The sequence below is a fragment of the Astatotilapia calliptera genome, chromosome 7 (genome assembly GCF_964374335.1).
Source record: "Astatotilapia calliptera chromosome 7, fAstCal68.1, whole genome shotgun sequence".
Classification (NCBI taxonomy): Eukaryota; Metazoa; Chordata; class Actinopteri; order Cichliformes; family Cichlidae; genus Astatotilapia; species Astatotilapia calliptera.
In genome coordinates this window covers 36966786-36986832 of record NC_137428.1, presented here as the reverse complement: position 1 = coordinate 36986832, position 20047 = coordinate 36966786, and the positions used below count along the sequence as shown (strand labels likewise).

At 39.5% G+C, this 20047-nt stretch overlaps 1 protein-coding gene across 7 annotated transcripts in view; it reads left to right on the top strand.

The window, feature by feature from the left end:
• The window catches only part of tcf4 (transcription factor 4), a 253511-nt gene extending 234138 nt beyond the window's left edge, over positions 1–19373 (top strand). For 3 of the 7 annotated variants that reach the window (XM_080304499.1, XM_026174485.2, XM_080304502.1), the window contains 5 exons: positions 8109–8247; positions 12446–12611; positions 15490–15719; positions 16575–16722; positions 19183–19373. In XM_080304499.1, the coding sequence (XP_080160625.1) occupies positions 8109–8247; positions 12446–12611; positions 15490–15719; positions 16575–16722; positions 19183–19231 (732 nt within the window). In that variant the 3' untranslated portion in view covers positions 19232–19373. Of the gene's footprint in view, positions 1–8108; positions 8248–12445; positions 12612–15489; positions 15720–16574; positions 16757–19182 lie in introns of all 7 variants that reach the window. The other 4 variants (XM_080304500.1, XM_026174488.2, XM_080304501.1 and 1 more) reach the window with 3 other exon arrangements.
• Positions 19374–20047: the final 674 nt, after the last annotated feature.

Sequence of the window (20047 nt, the reverse complement as noted above, 5' to 3'; positions counted from 1 at the left end):
TGTAAAAATGGAAGTGATGTGCTGACTGCACAGCAAAAAACTGAAATGAAAAGAAAAAATGTTTAAATGCTTTAAATATGGTTACCATTTATTTCAAAAGAACATAGGTAGTTTCCTTCCTGCTTATATGGTCGTAAAGTTGGGTTAAAACACTTTGCCTTTGCGCTCTGTTCAACAGCTCTGCAGTGTATTATGAATATTTATGAGAGAATGAGGTTATGATCATTGGGTATTTGTGTTCAGCCTCTTGTTCATGAAGATAATTAGATAAATAAACTGTAACAACCTGGATAATTACGTGATACAACATAGTTTTGAAGCAGAAGCAATGGAACATGCATAAATCTCATCCATGTTTATATGAAAATCCAAATGGGACAACAATTTCATTTTGTATTGTTTAATAAATACTCATATTACAAATAAGTAATAGGAACATAGCAAGTATGCTTAATATTGAAAAATAGTACAAGTATAAAATAAATGAACTTCATCAGCTTTAATATTCAAATCTATATTTATATACATAAATTAAGGAAAAAGAAAAAAATATTTTAAAAAAAAGATATTTTAAACAGTATGGACATCTTTGCAAAAAGTAGCTGCTGTCCTAGATTCAGATCTGAAAATCTTACATACATGTAGCTAAATACACTGAATCTATTAAAGAAGCAGTGCATGTCAACAGTGCATATAACGTAAAGAAAGTTACATTTAAAAAGTTAAAGGGTGAAAGCTGCAAAGCTGCACTTTTAGATTTAAACACAGTAACTGTTAAATGTTTACACAAATTTTTCTTTGTAATTTATCTGTTGGTATCTTAAAGGTAAAGTACTTAAGACTACAAGTAAAAAGTTGGGTTATTTTTTAAACAGAAATAACAGATCATCCTGATGGAATTTGCTCCAAAAGAGGAAAAAATAACAAGAACAACATTTTTCCACATGACATAATTCCATTTCTGTCCACCTATTTTCCTCTGTTTCATGTCTTATACTTAAACGGCATTTTAAGTGACAAGGAGTCTGTCGTCCTTCACTCCATTAATTAAATGGAAATTGGGGAAAAAATGCATACATGTCACACCACTGGAAAATGTCACTGTAGTTTCCCCTGTGGAAGTCCAATGTCAATAGCAGTCTTGTGTGTGTGTGTGTGTGTGTGTGTGTGTGTGTGTGTGTGTGTGTGTGTGTGTGTGTGTGTGTGTGTGTGTGTGTGTGTGTGTGTGTGTGTGTGTGTGTGTGTGTGTGCTGATGTTGCAGGTGCTTTCTGTCAAACGTTCAGTGTGCACAGAGGAAAGGCTGTGTTCAATGTTCCAGTATGTGTAGCAGTGTGTGCGCTTGTTCAAGTTTATTTACAGTTTCATTAGCAAATGTGTATCACAGCTACAGAAGAGTGTTGCATTGTAACCGAGTGGTTTACTTTTGGGTCTCACAGTGATTTAGCATGTCTTTAAAAACACGTCACAGAGGTGTGAGCGTTTTTCTTTTTTCTTATATTTACTGGAAGATGTTTCCTCGTTTTCTGTTTTTGTTTTTTTTCCACTTTTATCATAAAGAAACAACAAATGAAGAGATTTCCTTTGAATGTTTTTTTAACTTTAGGTTAACCAAGTAGTTCAGTCACTAAAATCTAACAAAACACGACTGTAACAAAAATAAGATAAGAGGACGCAGTTACCAACATGCTAAGGTTGGGACACCACACTGGACACCCTGCTTTATGTTATCTCCTCTCCTGCTCTGTGCTCTGAATTTTATCTTGCAGAGTTGGTTTTCTTTTTGCTTTTCAACAATAATTGAAAACGACAAATGGAAATTGCAGGAATCCAACTAATGCAGGGTGAAATATTACAATTTACAGAGATGCAAAGTTTATTTTCCTTCTCTCGGATTTGTGACCGCAGCAGCAGGGGCAGACTTCTCCCTCCTGTTTACGACTGCATGAGAAATGTGTGTCATCCCGTGACCCAGAAATTCTCTTCTTTCTCTTCTCCTTCATCTTCCTGCGCAATCATTGGATTCGCACACTCGTTTTAAAAGAGTGCACTGATCCCACTGATCAGTAGCATTGCAGATGACAGGTACTCAGCACCTTTGCCTTTATGTTTGTCTCTGACTCTGCTTGGTTCATTGCAAGAACATTTATACAGTACATAAAATAATGGAATTAATGTTGTTGGAACAGGGATAAAATCAGATAAGATTATTTTAGGATGACATTAAAACAAATTTTTCCAATATCCTTATATTGTTACTAATGTAGAATGTTTACACTGTAATTCTTTGCCTAAAGGTTTGCCGAACAAACCCTTTTAGCCCTTATTAGGTGCGATGGAAATGTGTTGCATATCAATGATTGTCAAATAGTTAAACGGAAACAAACGTACACATGCCTGTCAGACTGAGACATTATCCATCAGCTTATTGTTTGATTTTTTTTTTTATAAATCTGGGAACTTTTTAAACTTGAACCTCTTAACATTCACCAGCCTGGGTATGACAAAGTCTGCTACTGTATTTCCTTCAGCAGTACCGTCTGAATGCCTAACCACAAAGCCTCACGCAGTGTAAACCAGCAGTAGTTCCTTAGTATCTACCAAAAGCTCTTAGGTAGGTATTCGGGAGTCTGGGTTTCTGTTAAAATATATGAAACAGGATGTTGACTGATCTATCCACCCCGGCCTCCTCCTGCACAAGCGTTGTGGCTTTAGCAGCTGCAGTGGTTGCTTAGCTTGTACACAGCGAGAGAAGCAGAGACTTATGGAGGCACTGTTTACTTTTTTAGTTCATATAAAAGTTTAGGGATCACTGGGATAAAGGATGAGAGACTGGCCGTTGAGCCACTTGTGCCCTCTGGTCACTAGGGAAAAATATGTATTCCCCAGTTGGTTACCGAATGGTTCCTGCTGTTGCTGGGAAAAATCTGCTTCAAAGAGTGAGATCCACCAGAAACTTTTTTGTGATTGCTTTGGTTGCTAACACATTGCCACAGTCACCTGTAGTTGTCTAGAGACATTTGGAGGTTTTTCAGTGTAGCTGCAGCACTGTAAACCTCTTTTTGATTAATTTTACCTAGCTGCTACCAGCAACTGTTTGCCAGCTGGTTAAGGACCACATTTTTCCCTAGTGACGTGTGGTTGACAGAATGTTGCCGACCAGTCTCTAGGCCTGTGTCACTGGGCCCTGAGGGGAAGTTGGTTATTTAAATCAGCGGTCTTCAACCTTTTTTGCCCCACGGACCGGTTTATGCTCAACAATATTTTCATGGACCGGCCTTTAAGGTGTTGCGGATAAATACAACAAAATAAAACTAGTACCGGTACCGAAGAAAAGAAGATTTATTCATAACACACGTGAAAAGACCCAGGAAAACCGAGTAAACGATAAAAACGATAACAAAATAACGCTGAAAACCGATAAAAACCCTGAAAACCATACATTTCACACCTGAGCCTCAACACTCGCGGCCCGGTACCAAACGACTCACAGACCGGTACCGGTCCGAGGCCCGGGGGTTGGGTACCGCTGATTTAAATCATATTCATTACATTTATAATGACTTCTCTTCTTCAAGGCAGCCATTCTTTATTAGTTATAGTCAATCAGAATTAAACCTACAGAGGTATATTTTTCTATTTTTATGTTTAATCAAAGTTGCATTATCATGTGAAAACTGGAAAATTAATTTTGTCTGTTACGAAGTTGTTGTGACATGTTAATGAATTCGTGACTGTTTTTAAAAGTCTCCCTGCTGCATTCAGGGACATTCTGACATCTCCGTTTGTTGAAAAGCTGATATTATATTTAAACCTGAAGAATGGTGCCTAAGTGGGTGTGGCTGCACCTTGTGGTATCTATCGGGTTTACACCAGCAGCAGATCAGTTTATGTGTAATTTATTTATATTTTTCTCCTCCATCTGTCTCCTCATCTTCTCTCCTCGTTGAACTAAATTAAGGAAGAGACAGGGAAGGCTTGTTGAAATATAAAAGCCCTCCATTAAAAATGTACGAAACCCTCTCCGTTTCTCTCTCTCTGCTGCCATTTTACATTTGGGAATCCAGGCGGTGATGAAAGGCAGAGAACGGAAAAGAAAAGACAGAAAGAAAGATGAGAGGCAAACAATAAATAAGGGAGCAAGCAGACGTATGGACGGATAGGTGGAGGGCGCTCAGTTTGAAACACACACACATGCGCGCACAGAAACACACACCCATGCTGACAAGCCTGTCGACATTTTGTGATATTTGCACGGAGCGAGAGGGGAGTTTGGCATGTGGTGGGCAAGACCTCGCTGTCAGCCAGCTGGATTAACAGGCAGACAGAGGGATTTGGTTTTCAAAACAACCTTATTTACACTATGGTTATCCTAGGATACATAAAAACTGAACTAGTGAAGCACAGCATATAAGACATTTAAAATATATGTCAAAACATACCTTCACCGTTAAGATTTGATCTAGTTAAAAGCTGATTTTCTGAAACTGACAGCAATGTGTAACACCACCTCTAGACCTCATCGTCTTTAAAAGTATTAGAAGCTGAAGGAAAAAGTGTGATGTCATTGGGTACTTATTTAAAAGGGAAAAACAATAAAAATACATTTGTGTTGCTCTGTCATCTGCACAATCCATATACACTGTTTCCCCAACTGTAGCCTTCAAACATGCACTAAAATAAATAATTTTTCTAGATAATCCCCAGCAGATATTAACTGGTCTTTCCCCAGTAAGAAGCCTATGTGACGTCAGATTGTGCTGATACGCGAAAATCAAAGTTAATTGTCTGGTAAATTTTTCTCTAGCAAGTGGGGATCATATGTCCTTCTTCCTGCACCTCAGGCACCTTCCTCACCTAAACCACATGGAGCACGTCCAGGAGTGCAATGCCGTTTAAAGCAGTCCCTGCCATGTGCTGCATGTGGAAAATGTCCTGACTTGTCCTCAAATTGTCACAGAGTAAATTTGTGAAAACAGCTTCTGTTGGACTTAAGTAAATGTTTGCACTAGCGTACATGTCCAAATTTCATAGGGCAATAAACTCCAGATTGCACCGATGCATCCGCCAGTGTTTGAGTGATTTCTAAAGCTCTGTATGCATGTATATGTGAATGGATGACTAGAAAAGCAACACATAACATGATGTCTATTTACCAATGCAGCATCCGGGATTTCCTAGCTGGATGTGCTTTCTACTTTCCAAGTTGGAATCCTGGTCCTGCTTTTATTTTGAGTGTCATGTGTTTTTTACGCTAATACCAACTGAGGCACACGGTGCAGCAACTGATCATAAAGACTTTTAGGAGCGCCGATTTCACGGTGCATATATGTTCTTACAGAAGTTGAAGAATCACATAACCTGCAGTTTAGTGACACAAGAAGGAACCTGCTGGGGCCAGCTGATGCTGAGCTTATCAGCAGCTCAGAGTTTTGTATGGGGGGATTTTACACATCAAAGTCCATTTCCTGGTCTTAGCGAGGAATGCATATGTGAAAAAACGTGTAAATCCCTGAGCAAGCGGCATGATAAATCGCCTAAAGTGACTTCACTTTGAGTCGGTGTCTTTGGAAAAGTTTGAGAAATTTGCTCACCAGACTTCTGCAGCCTGCTCTTCATCTCAGCGTGAGACCAGCGAATCAACGCTTCATTAGCTGCTGCTAGCAACACCCCAGAAAAACTCTTATATCATTCATTCAACCTTTATATATGTAGTATGGCCCAGTGATATCAAGTTTACCACCTTTGCATGGGTGCCCTGTGCACAGAGGACTATTAAAACACATGCATTTAGGGAAACATTAAAACTATTAAACTGCAACGAAAGTATACAAATAAAATGGATGAAGGATGAGAACAAGCCAGGTGAGAATGGTTGCTTCATTTAAACCCCTCATTATGGAATCAGGCCAAGTCAATATTAAATTTATAAACCACTACATAAGAAGGTGGCCCTGAACCACTAATACATACATCTAGACTGCAGATGACATCAGCCAAATGGATACGTCACTGGTTGCTGATTGGTCAGGGTAACATATCCACTCCCAAAACACCACGAACACTTTGTCAGGCTGGGGGAACGAATAAAATAGCAGCACGGAATAGGCTCATTATAACAGTGTGTCTATGCAAAGTTTGAGCTGCCATTCAGCTTTGATTGGTGTGTAAGGTCTGTACCCGACATTCATATCGGACTGTTTTACAGCATACCCATCATCATAATTCATATTTATCAACAGCCCCGCTGAAATGTTCAAAGTAAAACAAAGCTCAGGGAAGGGAGGGTGAGAAAGAGACCAGAACCACAGGATGCCATGAGAAAGCTGGCATCACACACAAACAAGCCCGCACACACACGCACACGCACACTTTAAAAAAAAAATCCATCTCGTGCCAAAACAGTGAGTCCCTGCTGGAAGCTACTTGGTGCTCTGGGAATTAGAAATCCCACAATTAAACATATGGGCATTAAGATAATTGTCAGTTGTTGTGCTGTCATGTGTGTGTGCATGTACATGTGTGTGTGTGGTAGACAGATGGATAGGATTCAGCAAAGAACACACATACACACACGCACCCATACAGTATTTCCCTGAAATCCACATGAAAAACAAGGAGACACAATTTGGAGCCAAAAAAAGAAGAAACTGTAAATATACATGTCAGACATGGAGATATGAACCTGTACTGAAACACACAATCACACACAAACACACACACTTGTGAAAACAGGGAGTCTGGAAAATTGGAAAAATGGAAAATTAATAATAAAAAAAAAAACACTGATGGGAATGATGCATGTGAGATTGGAAAGATAGGAGCGATGGGGATCTTCAGTGTATTAGAAGGGTGAGGTTGCCCTCAACAGGGCAAAGACAGAACTACAACATCTCAGGGAAGAAAGGAAGGAAGAGTTCATTACAATTTACAGTGTTTGTTTCATGAAAAGTGAAATGATACCATAAAATTCCTAATATAAACAGACAATAGAAATGAAGTAAGTACTCTAATTAGTAATAAATTAAAGTAATAAAAGTATTTTCCCAAATCTTATCCCATTACCTCGGTGGGTTGTCCATGACCTGGAGGATTTTAAGAGGGTAAATGAAATTCATACATCTGCTTCATATAAATATCCATACTAAAGGATTTTTAAAACTCTTGTTAGAAACTGATAAAAACTCAGCTTAAAATAAAGAAATTAGTGTGTGGACTAGTGCTTACTGACTTTCAAGTGATATGTCGTAATGTTTAGTATTTTTCTTATGGTCAGAAAGTCATGCAAAATAACCAAAGCCATCAGCGAACTGATCTGATTAAAAGGATATTGCCTGTGTAACAAAACCACAGAAATCCATTGTTGTCCAAAAACTATTGAAAACACATCAGTGTTGCAGATGTTGCACTTGGTGACATGTTCCTTATTATAATGAACACACACATGGACTCAACATAAGCCATCCTGCTGCCAAATTCAACAGGGTGTGCTAATCCGCCTTTAGAAGTAGTCCCCAGTAAAAATGCTATATAACCTTGTATGATTAACCTGTTTAAAAACTACAGAGTGGTTTTTTGTTGTCTGTGGGGCTCTTCTCTCCTTTCTCTGTCTCCTCACCCCTCAACTGGTTGAGGTAGATGGCTGATCCTGGTTCAGTAGGAGGTCTCATCATGTTAAGAGACTTCTTCCTTTCCACGGTTGCCAAGTGCTTGCTCATAGGAAAGACGGTCTCTTTTTAATATTATAGTCGTTACCTTTCAATGTGAAGTGGCTGAAGGCAAGTGTTTTTTAAAGTGGCAGTGTATAACTTAAATTTAATTAATTAAAGTGACAGACATATATATCGTTGTTTTTAATCAAGGTCAAACTCCTTTAAATTCAGAAGGCTCATGAGATCAAAACCCTGCTGGTAAAGAAAACCTCCACAGAAATGACAAAAGTTAAGACATTCTACAAAAGAACCTGGAGAACATCAGAGTAGACCAATGCTCAGATTACATCTGGACTTAGAAACTGGAAGATGCTTTGTTTTGCAGTCCTGACTGTAGACAGAATCAGAGCAGCTGTTCGTTGAAACTCTCCCTCACGCCTTTCCTCTCTGTTCTCCAGGTGGGCTCTCACAGAGAAGACGGCAGCAGTGTGGGCGGTTTGCGTGGAGGACATTCGATGGGGGGTCAGGTGCCGGTACCTCAGCTGCCGGTTCAGTCAGCCACCTCGCCGGACCTCAGCCAGCCTGACCCGTACCGTGGTGAGACCCTGCACACTCATAGATAAATTACAAAAACGCTGCATCTGCCAGTGTCCCCAGATGAATGTTCCCTGGCTCACACTGAAGCATAAACCTTTTTCTCAACATCAAGTGTTTATATGGAAAAAAAATCGCTTCGATTCAAACGTACGCACAAGAAAGAAAGAAAGTAAGTACTGGTATTCTCGGCTGTGTCTTTCTTTTTACCAGATGTTTCATTTCATAAATAAGAACAATGTCCAGATAAAGAAACAAAGATGCAGCAGTGATGGACAAACAGTACCAACATCTGCCACTGCTTCGTGTAGGCAGAGGAATCTCACATCAAGGGTTTGTTCATGTGCAAGCACAAGAAAGGAGTGTTTCTGGGCCTGTATGATGATAATAAAAAAGTAAGCAAAGACAATGGACAAACATGATTTAAAACAATACAACGATCCAAGAAAGAGTAAAGGCAGCATCTCTCAAGTAGATCATAATTAGTAGGAAGGAGGAGGAGAAGAAATTGTCCAAAAAAGAAGAAGAAGTAAACAAACAGAAGAGAAAAAATAGGAGGTCTGGAAGTTAATCCCAACACAGGACAACCTAAAAAAGTGCAACCAGAAAACGTACAGAAAAAGAAACTGGAGATAAACTGGAGGAAGAGAAAACTGGGAAAACCTTACCTGGGTCAGGTTCAGAATTTCATCGCCCGAGCAGGCTAAACAAATACACCGTGTGTGTGATATGAATATGCAGGAGGGAAATGTGTATATGAGTGCGCTGTGTAGCAAATTAGCCCTGTGCTCAATTTTAAAGGCTGAAAATGACTCTGCTGGCAGCAAAGTTCAGCCAGCGCCGACCACAGCCAAGTGTGTAATGAGGTGAGAGGGAGAAAACACACATACACACACTCTGGCAGAAGAAGAAGAAGCTATTACTCCTTACTTCTGCATCCGTTCATAACTCGTACACACACACAGGGCTGAGGGTGTGTGGAGGCTGTAAATAAAGGCTATTAAAATGGATTTGGCAGCAAGCGCACAATTATAGTGGCAGACCTGTGGCTTCCTCCTCTGTCTTCTTCTCAACTTCAAAACAATTATTAACTTTAATAGTTATGTTATATACAATATTGATGGTATGTTGCATTCATACTTGTGCAATATTTATGGTATTAGCTCAACAAACTGGGTAATGTTATTTCAGTGTATAACATGTGCTGATACATGGATTTCTATATTATTAATATAATTTTAATAGTCAGTTCTCCCAAATTAAACACGGCTTTTAAACAAACATAATCCATTTGGTGCATCCACAGTCTGGTCCACTCAACCAAAAGGACACATTTGGAAAATAAGGATTTATGTCAGTCTTTGCAGTTGTGATTCAGAGTTTTAAACATGTCATGCATCACAGCCATTATTTATTTAAGCCATGAGGTTGCACCTATAGGCCTGCAAAATGCGAACAGAACAGTGTAGCCTGGTTCTCTGAAGCTTACATGCAACAGCCTGTGTTCATAATGTTTCATATTCACATTTGCTATATAGTTTTACAGCCAAATAAAGTTTCTATTGTCAATAAACACGAGTATGAAACATTTACTAAAGCACAGCCCATAAAAACTATATATTAACAGTTACAACTTAAGTGCAGAGAAACTTCAAACATGAGCTGCTGCTCTGCATTTCTAAAATCCTGATTAAATTAGGCAGTTTTGTCTAGCAAAAAAACAGCACAAGCATAAGTTACGTACAAATACTGTACTGCAATATCACATATATTTATGTGAAATTACTCATTAGAAAGAATGTTGGAAGTAACCGAATGTTTGTTTCCTGTCACACAATCATTTATATCTATGTCAGCTGCCCTAAGACCACCAGAACACACTGATAATGGTCCTCTCTGTTGCTGTCTAACTGATAATGATAGTAATTTCATTTCAGTTATTTTTTCAAAAATGTGTAACAATAAGTAACAACAGAAATATTTTTTTGACAACATAGAATTGAATTAAACAGGAAAACCACAAATTCATGACCAAAGAGGTGTAGAGTGAAGCCTTAGACTGTTATATCTTCCCTTTTTCCAGAGAATATTCTAAACTAGAACAGTTTTCTAGCTGGATTTTACCAAAACAAAGACCAAAGAAAGTAATAAATGAAGAATTAATAATAACCAATGTTTCAAAAACAGTGATATGAATTGGAGTAGAAGTGGAGAGCGGCACCTTATTGAGAGCTTATGGTGCAGGGCTGGCAACTGTGTTCTATAGAAAGTAGCTTTGATTTGTCCAAAACATTGCTAGATTTGTTGATAAGTACTTAAAAAAACCCACAGTATCAGAAATAATAACTGCAATAATTAAAATAGATAATAGTAGGAGAACACAAAAGAAGTATATACTGGGGTTTGCTACTAAATACTAGGAAATAGCTGTAAGTATATAACAACTTTGGCAAAAAAAACAAACTCTGTTAATGTAGCAGCACATTGTTCAGAATAAGAGCCTGCTGGACAAAGGACACTTTGAGGACCTTTAGTCAGTTTCAGATTTCGTTTGTGCGGTGCATTGTGCTGTAGCACTTTGTTAACACCACACAGCTTTCCAGTGTTAACACACGTCAGACTTAACCTCTGCTCACAGCTTTTGAGAACGCCGAGCGGTAAAGGAAGCTAGAACACGAGGGAAGGATGTGAGTAAGACAAAAGAAACAGCCCTGAGAAGAAGCTTTAATTAACATGGAGGTGCGTCCTCGAATTTCGCGTTTGTCTCCGCCGGCGTCACTTTGTGACTGCGTGTTATCAATCAGCCATTCAGAAGCACAAAGTCACTTTTCACAGTTTAACGTCTATTTCGCTGCAGCTATTTATGCACAAACACACAGTTGATTGTATGTAAAGAGACACACACACAAACACACCAACCAAACACGGGACGTCACTCAAAGCTGCTCACAAAATGCCTCCAGTCAGGCAGACGGGGATTCAAAATGGCCGACAGTTGGCTGGCGTGTGTGTGTGTGTGTACAGGGTGAGGGGAACACAGTGCTCGAGTGTTTTGTGTTGACTGAGATGCTGGCAGCGTCCCAGTGACGGATCCATACAGACGTCAAATAAAGACTGCACTGTTCAGCTGAGGAGAGAGACAGTCAGAGGGTAGAGAGGCTGTACGACTGCACCACGACTCTCCAGTGGCGCCATCTTGGAGGTTGACTAGAGAATTAATAGGGTTCAACCAGGACTGATGCTGCATTCATGTCGGAAGCCTGTGAAGACGAGGAACACCATCTGAAATGTTAACCTAAATGAGCTGTTTTTAACCCAACAAGTGAAACCAAATATAGACACAAAGTGTCAGTTTCGTTTTTTTAATCAACATATCAGACATTATACCAGGTTCATCAAACTGTTACATATAGTGTGCACTTTCTCATATCTCCACCTCTACTATAATACCCATCCAGCTCTTGTTACAGTGCTCTGCAAAATATCATGTAAATGCTGTATAATGGTTACACGGCATGTAACCATTACACTTCAAATTTACAGCCGATGCTTCTATTTAAAATTAAACATTTTATCACAAAAGCAGCAGATATCAGAACAGTTTTTTACTTTTTACACACGTTTAACGTGATAGTTTTAATCTCCACATGAATGTCAATACTTTTTAAAACTGAAAACAAACCATGAATGTCAAAATCTGGTAAAAGTATTGACTTTAAACAGGACTGTAAGTACATTTAATTTTATAGGTCCCTGTGTTTTCTTGCTTGTAATAGAAACAGCTCGTTTTCAGCAAATATTAGTCCCGTGCTGCGGTGGCACCTGGAGTTTATGTTAACGTTAAGCATGTTAAGAAGATGGCTGGTTATTAAAACAAGCCTTACACTTACTTACACTTAAAAAAGGTGGAAGAATCAACGTCTGTGGGTTTAGATTATTATCCTAAAATGAGCTGTAAATAAATAAATGAATAAAATCTTGTCAAGCAAAGAAATGCTATTCCATGCAAGAGATTACCCCTAAAATTATAATTTCATATATCAAAGTTTACTATTCCCTTCACAAACTGGCACATTCTGGCTCTTTCTGGCAACCAATCATTTATTTATTCTGCCAGCTGTATACCTGTGTACCGGGCTCATATGCGTTTACCTGTTTGCACCATTTAACCCCTCCCATCTTCTCATTTCTTCTCCTGCAGCTCTATCCGGAGGCCTTCAGGGCCAGAGCACCTCCTCCGTCAGCTCGGAGATCAAGTCTGAGGACGAAGGAGACGAGAACCTCCTGCAGGACTCGAAGCCCCTGGACACCAAGAAAGAGGACCCCGACAGCAAGGAGCTCAAATCTATTGAGAGGTCAAGATCTAGGTAACCCCGCCAACCTCTTAGGCGTTCGCTTCCATCAAAACCCTCAGCTGGGCTGGGACACGCATTTTCCCAAAACACCTCAGCGCTCGGAGACCTCTCTGGTCCCTGTGTCATTGATAAAGAGCAAGACAAAAATAGAGCATGCTGAAATTATAAACCACAATGTGACCAATATGGGATAAAGCAGAAGTAATAAAATGCTCAAATAGCAGGTTTCAAGGTGGAAAAAACTAGCTAGATACATGAAAAATCAATGTGAAGAATTCTTATTTGTGTTTTATTATATCTTTTTACCTTAAATAATTGACTTCCCCTAAATATTTACTTAATTTAAAGTATTTTTGTCACTTTTTGGAAAAGGACCACAGAGAAGGACTTAAAGCTTTGAGTGTTTTGGGAACCAGCCTCTGGACTTTGATGAAGTGACCAAGTGTGTTGAGAAGCAGCTAAATATTTCAGTAAACAACGAGACTTTGAGTCCGTGTTCACCTGGCATCTCCCTTTTTAACTGAGCGGCTGGTTAAGTTACGGCGCTGTTGAGGGAGGAGCAGAGGTTCCTGGTGGACATGCAGCTCCTGTTTGATCCCGTCAGTCTCTCCATGGTCTTGAGCCTGGTTTTAACTGTTTCTCACACACCAGAGTAGAGCCAGCAGTCAATATTCTCAAAGAAGTGTTGTCTCGCTGTGTCAGGGTCGGGAAATCAACTGCAATGAAAACACTTATGGATATTCTTGCTGTTGGCGAGAAAGCTTAATGTTTTAAAGGTGTGAAACCTACTCATTATGGATGTAAACACTTAAGCAAGCAAAATATGAAGCGATAGAAAGTGTTGTTGTTTTTTCCCGTCCTGGATACAGTGGAGCAGCCTTCAGCCCTCCAAAGATAAACAAGATGTTTATTGTGGTTTCTTTTCACCTGGAGGACAACTCAATCGGAAACATTTGGATCCTAAACCCAGAAATTTGTACATGATGGTGGCGGTCATGTTGATAATTATGAGGTTGATGATACTGAAGGTTTTTGAAGATGAAGATGAGGAACATAATACTTGTTTTTTTTTAACTGATGCTTTTTTACAGGGTTTGGGAACATATTGTCATGTGATCCAGCAGGAAAGCACACATTTGTATAGCTTCTAACTCAAACTACCATAAAAATATAATTTCTACCAGCAGGGTTGTGCAGTCCGATTATTCGGTGCATCTTTGCAGAGGAATTGCACGGATTGCCTACTTAAAAAAAAACGATATATATATCTGATTGTCTTTCTCGACATAAACTAAGCACTCTTTCTTATTATCTTCTTATAAACTCGCTCACTCTCATGTTGTCAGCAGAATGCAGCATGGCACATGATTAACAGCAGTGAGTGACCCAGTGTCCTGAAAGGGTTCAAAGTGACAGAAGGCAGAGATTTGTGAAAACGCCCTTTAGCCCCAAGTTGAAGTCACCAGCTTTGTATCCAGGCAACCATATGCACAACAAATCACGTGATCACAAGAGTTAAAAAAATCTGTGGTAAAAGTTGTTATTATTTTGACTGTTATTGCACCCCAGAAGATTATCAGACACCCCTACTAACCACACCTCTGTGTCTGTCTCCTCAGCTCATTGAGACTAGCACCTTGTGGATGTTTTCATTATATACCAAACACTCTCAAATTTGACCGTCTGTTTAAGCCACAGATTTTCCCATGTCTACCTGTTGTTGTGCTGTGACACATCAGAGTCACTCCCCGTGTACAGTGTTGCCTGCTTTTTCAGTCCCTGAAGGGAAACTCAAACTTTATTCAGTTTGTATTTAAGATGCGAGTTGTTTCTAGCCTAACAAACCTGACTTATAGATATTTTTCAAAGGTAAGAACGCTTAAACAATCACGAGGATGCTAGGAGACTTGTCAGTCTCATAACCACTGCAGAGATCAAGTAATAAGGCAGTTTTGTTTTACTGTTAACCACCAAATAAACTAGCTTAGCTAGTGACAGCCAGTTAGAAAATATCCAGGCCTGGAATATTCCAGGCTTTGATAATATATACATTGTATGTTATGTATCTAGTTATTCTGGATTGATTTTAGATACATAAAACATCTTGAAGACTAAAAGAGCCTTCATTGTCACTCTGTTGAAGAGGTGCTGTATATACAATGTGTGCTTTAAAACACAAATACCTTCTGATGAGTTACCAAAAGTGATATGGAAGTAGCATGACCAGATGATCCCAGTGCTGAGTGGGAGAGTTAATCAAGTTAGTGCTGCTGTGCAAACAGCAGTCTGTGTGCATGCTGCTGAAGAAAGTCTCTCCCACCAGCACTGCATCAGATTGATTTCTGTTATTACTGTGATGCAGTGAGCCACTATTATTAGCTTTTTATGTTTTTATGTCTTTTTATGTCTAAGCATTTCACTGCATATCGTACCGTGTATGACTGTGTACGACTGTGTACGTGACAAATAAAATTTGAATTTGATTTACCTAGTGGATTTAAGAGGGCAAGCAAAGTAAACAGAGTTCCATGTCAGCAATTTTTTTTCTGTTTTTTCCATGTTAGTCTTCTTTATTTCAAGAATTATCTTCAAACTGCTTCTTGATGTGACCCCACATCAAGCAGAGAATATGTGACAAAGTAAATAAAAAACAGAGTAGCCCTTGAAACTGCCAGAATGCAGCCCAGCATGGTGTCTGTTCCCAAACCCTGCTGTTGTTGTAACCTTGCTTCTGCAAACCTGCAGCACTGCAGGTTTGTATTAAAACGAGACAGGTATGCAAACACCACCTTCATCTTCAAATCCTCCTTCTCGCTCTCCTCTTCTCCCACCTTCATCCCCTGCTTCTTCTTCCATTTCTCGTCCTTGTCTTCATCGTTGGTCTCTGTAGCAACAATGACGATGAGGACCTGACTCCAGAGCAGAAGATGGAGAGAGAGAGGGAGCGAAGGATGGCCAACAACGCACGGGAGCGTCTTCGTGTCCGCGACATCAACGAGGCGTTCAAGGAGCTGGGCAGGATGGTCCAGCTGCACCTGAAGAGCGACAAACCTCAGACAAAGTTGCTGATCCTGCACCAGGCCGTGGCTGTCATCCTCAGTCTGGAACAACAAGTCCGAGGTTGGTTTCAAGTGAAGCACTGCATTACAGCACGTACATTTGCCTTGTATGTATTTTAGGAAATAGAGTGGTAATAAAATATGGATATAACTTCCAGGTCTGAAAAGTGAAGCCAATGAGGAAGTCATTTAAACCTGTGTTAAAGTGTATTAGAAAACCTGCCTTCAGCTCGCTTGCTCTGTGATCTCAGTAATGACTTTCCTGATGAGTTTATGGTCTCATTGACTGTAATTTAATTTGTATAAAGCAGATAAGAAGTTTTCATTTATTCCTGTCACACAACCTGAAAATAAACAAATAAAACTGTCAGTGACCTTGAACCCTCTTCTTAAAATATATAACTGCTTTCATATATATGTCTTATTCACAACAAATAGCATGAAAAACTACTAACTAACTAGAGGCCTTTTTGGAAAGAAACAACTGAAAACATGCTTGAAAATGCCTGTGTCTGAGAGAACTGTGTTACTTCTTGGTTTAAAAAAAAGGCAAAAGAAATATGTTTTAAGCAGTTTACCATGATTGAATTAGGCTTCAACCATATCCCAGTTACAAATATAAGGTTTCTAAAAGAAAATCCCTGAGATATCCAGATGTTTCCGTCAGATAAAAGCACGATTTGATTCTGACTTTAAACCTTGCAGGTTTAGGTGATAACACATATAAATGTAGTGTCCCAGGGTCTCCAGGAGAGGGCAGTAGTAGCACCTGTTGATTGTGTTCTTCTAGACCATAGTTTGGGGTTCTTGCCATCAGTCTGTGGGGATCGATGAATCCAGCTGAAGGAGAAACCTCACTGAGTAACGGACATAAGAGAAAACACCTGAAAACCATTCTCTGTCTCCTTCTGTCCAGAGCGAAACCTGAACCCAAAGGCAGCCTGTCTGAAGCGCCGCGAGGAGGAGAAGGTCACCGTGACATCAGACGGGACTCCCCTCTCACTGGCCGCAGCGCACCACTCCGCCGCCGCCATGGGTGATGGGCCGAACCCCATGGGACAAATGTAAAACGCAGCAACATCTCCTCCCCCCTGAATGGTCAGAAGATTTCACTTATAAACTAATCTGCTGTTGTACCTTTAACTCAAACCAGAGAATCAGTCATTCAAAAAAACAGTGCAAAAATATAATTGAAAGAATCTCATCACAAATCACAAGCAGAAAAAACATGCATGCAGCGACGATAAAGTAGTGTGAAGGCAATTTTTGTGTTTTGGCTTTTAGTTAATAAATTGGAAGTTTCTGTTTTTAGGGCTGTCTCCACGCATGGCAAGTTATAATTTGTTCATCACATGCCTGCCATTCCTTCATGTGCTGTCTGTGTACTTTTTAACTATTTCAAGCATTACAATACAACATGAGAAATCTCTTTGTCCTCACACCACAACTAGAAATATAACATTAGTTTTAATGGGATCTGCTGGTTTCCCAGAATAAAAGCTGTAAAATCTAATATGTCCACACTGAATCATCGATTTAATCACTCGATTTTATGAGCTTGAATTTAAAAACAAAACAATGAGCCTGAGATTGAAATAAATTGGTTCCTGAACTGCACTCACATATTTTTTTATATTTTGGTTTTTATATTATTAATTTTCAGATGGCAAAAAGCAGAATTGTTGTTTAAAAGGTTACAACTTACACAGACAGCATGTGAATCAAATCTCCCATTATTTGACTGAATTTGAAGAACAGAGCATATTTAGGCTGACTAAAAACAGAAGCCAAGCACATGAGAGAGTTTCTGTCTGGTCTGGGTACACATTAACAACAGATTGGCAGTAAGTGCGATTTTTAATGTGTGATTGTGTGTTTGTCACTGTTTTTGAATTGGACTTGTGTCGTACAGTCACATTGCTTTTGTGTTTGCATGTTTTAATGTGTAAGTGAGCTTCTTTACTGAAGTTCTGTAGCCTTGAAGTAGTAAAGGTGTTTGATGAGGAGGAGGCGTCACCTAAGACAAAACCACAGTTTCTCTACAAAGAATTTGCAGTGAAGGAAATAAAATAACACCTTCACTGAATTATTTATACACTTCACCTTCTTAGCACAATCATGACTCTGGTAACTTTAAGTGGGATGAACCAGATGCACCAAAACATTTATGTGTATTATTGTCAGTGTATAGTATCTATCATTGAATATAGTAGGCTAAGAATACTTGCATGAATATATTAAACTCTGACTTCCTCCTTGTTTTACATTTCTGATCATTAACTATGAGTTGAGCTCCTTTGGCCTCTGTTTATTCCCAGTAAACTTTCCAATAAACTATGTAAAGAAAATGTATAATAACGTATTTATGAACTGGAAACTTGTTTCTATTAATTAAACTCTGACATCCAGAAGTCAGTGAATGAATTCTATAAAAATTCCCCTCTTTGAGGGACATCTGTAAGTTTTCAAACATTTGTTGCTGCTCGGCAATAACTAAGAGCCTTGGACATTGGACTTGCTATTGTCATTCAGATTCAGATAGGCTCAGGGAAAAATGCACAAAAGCTATCTGGCAAAAAGCTTTTCCCACAGAATCAAATACTGCTGTTCTCTCCAATATTGCTACCACTGCAAGATTATGCACATTGTTTCCATTAGCACCTGTGCCTTGAAGCGGCAGTTGCCTTTAAAAGAGTGATCTGAGAGGTCTGCAGTAGGAGGTTTGATAGGAGGTGGATAAATTTCTCAGTCAGGAGGATAAAGTTCACATTTTATGCACATTCATTTCCGTTTGAACTGCTTTTTACTTTCGCTTACTTCTTAGTAGATACCAAAATTACCTGGTTAGGTTAATAAAAATTCAACTTTGAGAGCATTAACCCTTCGCACTGAAAGACTGCACTTTGCCATTGGGCTTAATGCCACGTGGCTATCGTGGCTCAAGAGTTGGCAGTTCGTCTTTTAATGAAGGTTGCCGGTTTGAGCCCTGGCTCGGACAGTCTCAGTCGTTGTGTCCTTGGGCAAGACACTTCACACGTTGCCTACTGGTGGTGGTCAGAGGGCCCGGTGGCGCCAGTGTCCGGCAGCCTTGCCTCTGTCAGAAGTGCCCCGGGGCAGCTGTGGCTACAATGTAGCTTGGCATCACCAGTGTGTGAATGTGTGGATGACTGAATGTAGTGTAAAGCGCTTTGGGGTCCTTAGGGATTAAGTTAAGCGCTATACAAATACAAGTCATTTACCATTTAATAACACACAGTATGTGTTGGAAGTCATCCCAGTCTCACTAGTACCATCAGTTTGTTGAATCACGGTACTTGCACCTGATTCATAGCTTTAAGGTTGCAGCAGCTTTGACAAAACTGCAATATTTGACATCCTGGGAATAAAAATTTCTAGGTGGTTCAGAATGAATCATATTAGTCTTAATCATCAAAATATGTACTTTTACTAAAAGTAGTATTCTCTGGTCTTTCCGATATCAGTATCGGCTTATTTGTCTGTTTTTTCCTTCATTGTCTCTCCAGGTCCAAGGTGCCAGAGTTCATCAAGATGATGAGTGACCACTTCCTCTGAAGGCATTTCCATGACAACCTGGCAATCAATCAAAACTGTTGTTGCTTCAGCCTGACCAATCAGTTTCTCTGGAACCCTAACCTGACCAATCAGATCAGCCTTTTTCTCTCCTCTCGTCTGTCGTCTCTGACCCTCCTCTTTGTCATCGTCTCCTTCTTCTATCAAGAACACAAACTGCAGAGTCACGTTAGTTGCTTTCGTCACTTTGCATCTCCAGCTGAAGTGAACTGAATGCTTCTTTGCGGAGACCTAAAAAATGCCGCTGTGACATGGCTGCTATGAAGCGGCAGCTTTTGACACAAAGTGACAGCAATGGACAAGTCTTTGGAATCACACCATCGAAGAAACTTCTTCTTGTGCTACATGTTTTATCAGCATTCCCAGTTTTAAAGAACAAAAGGGTTCTATATAAATATATATAGTATATATATATATATAATTATATATATATATATATATGAGAAAAGGAAAAAATAATAAAAAATTTATACTGCACGCGGGCAGTGAGGAGGGAATGGGTTGGGGAGGGATGTTCAGAATGACACAAAACATATCACAAAGTGTTTAAAGAGATTTTTTGTAACAAAAGCAACATTGCGCAGCTGTTGTTGAATGCAGCTCCAGCGCATCTCTGACTGAATGGCAATCTAACGCCACACTGTGGATGAAGCTGTGCCTGATCTCCTCTTGGATGCAAACCAGTCAGATAGATACACACGGAGAAACAAAGGAAACAAAACTAAGAAATGAACACAGGCTGCATACTCAGACACAAACAGTAAGCAAATTTCCAACTATAAATCAAAATGAAGAAAA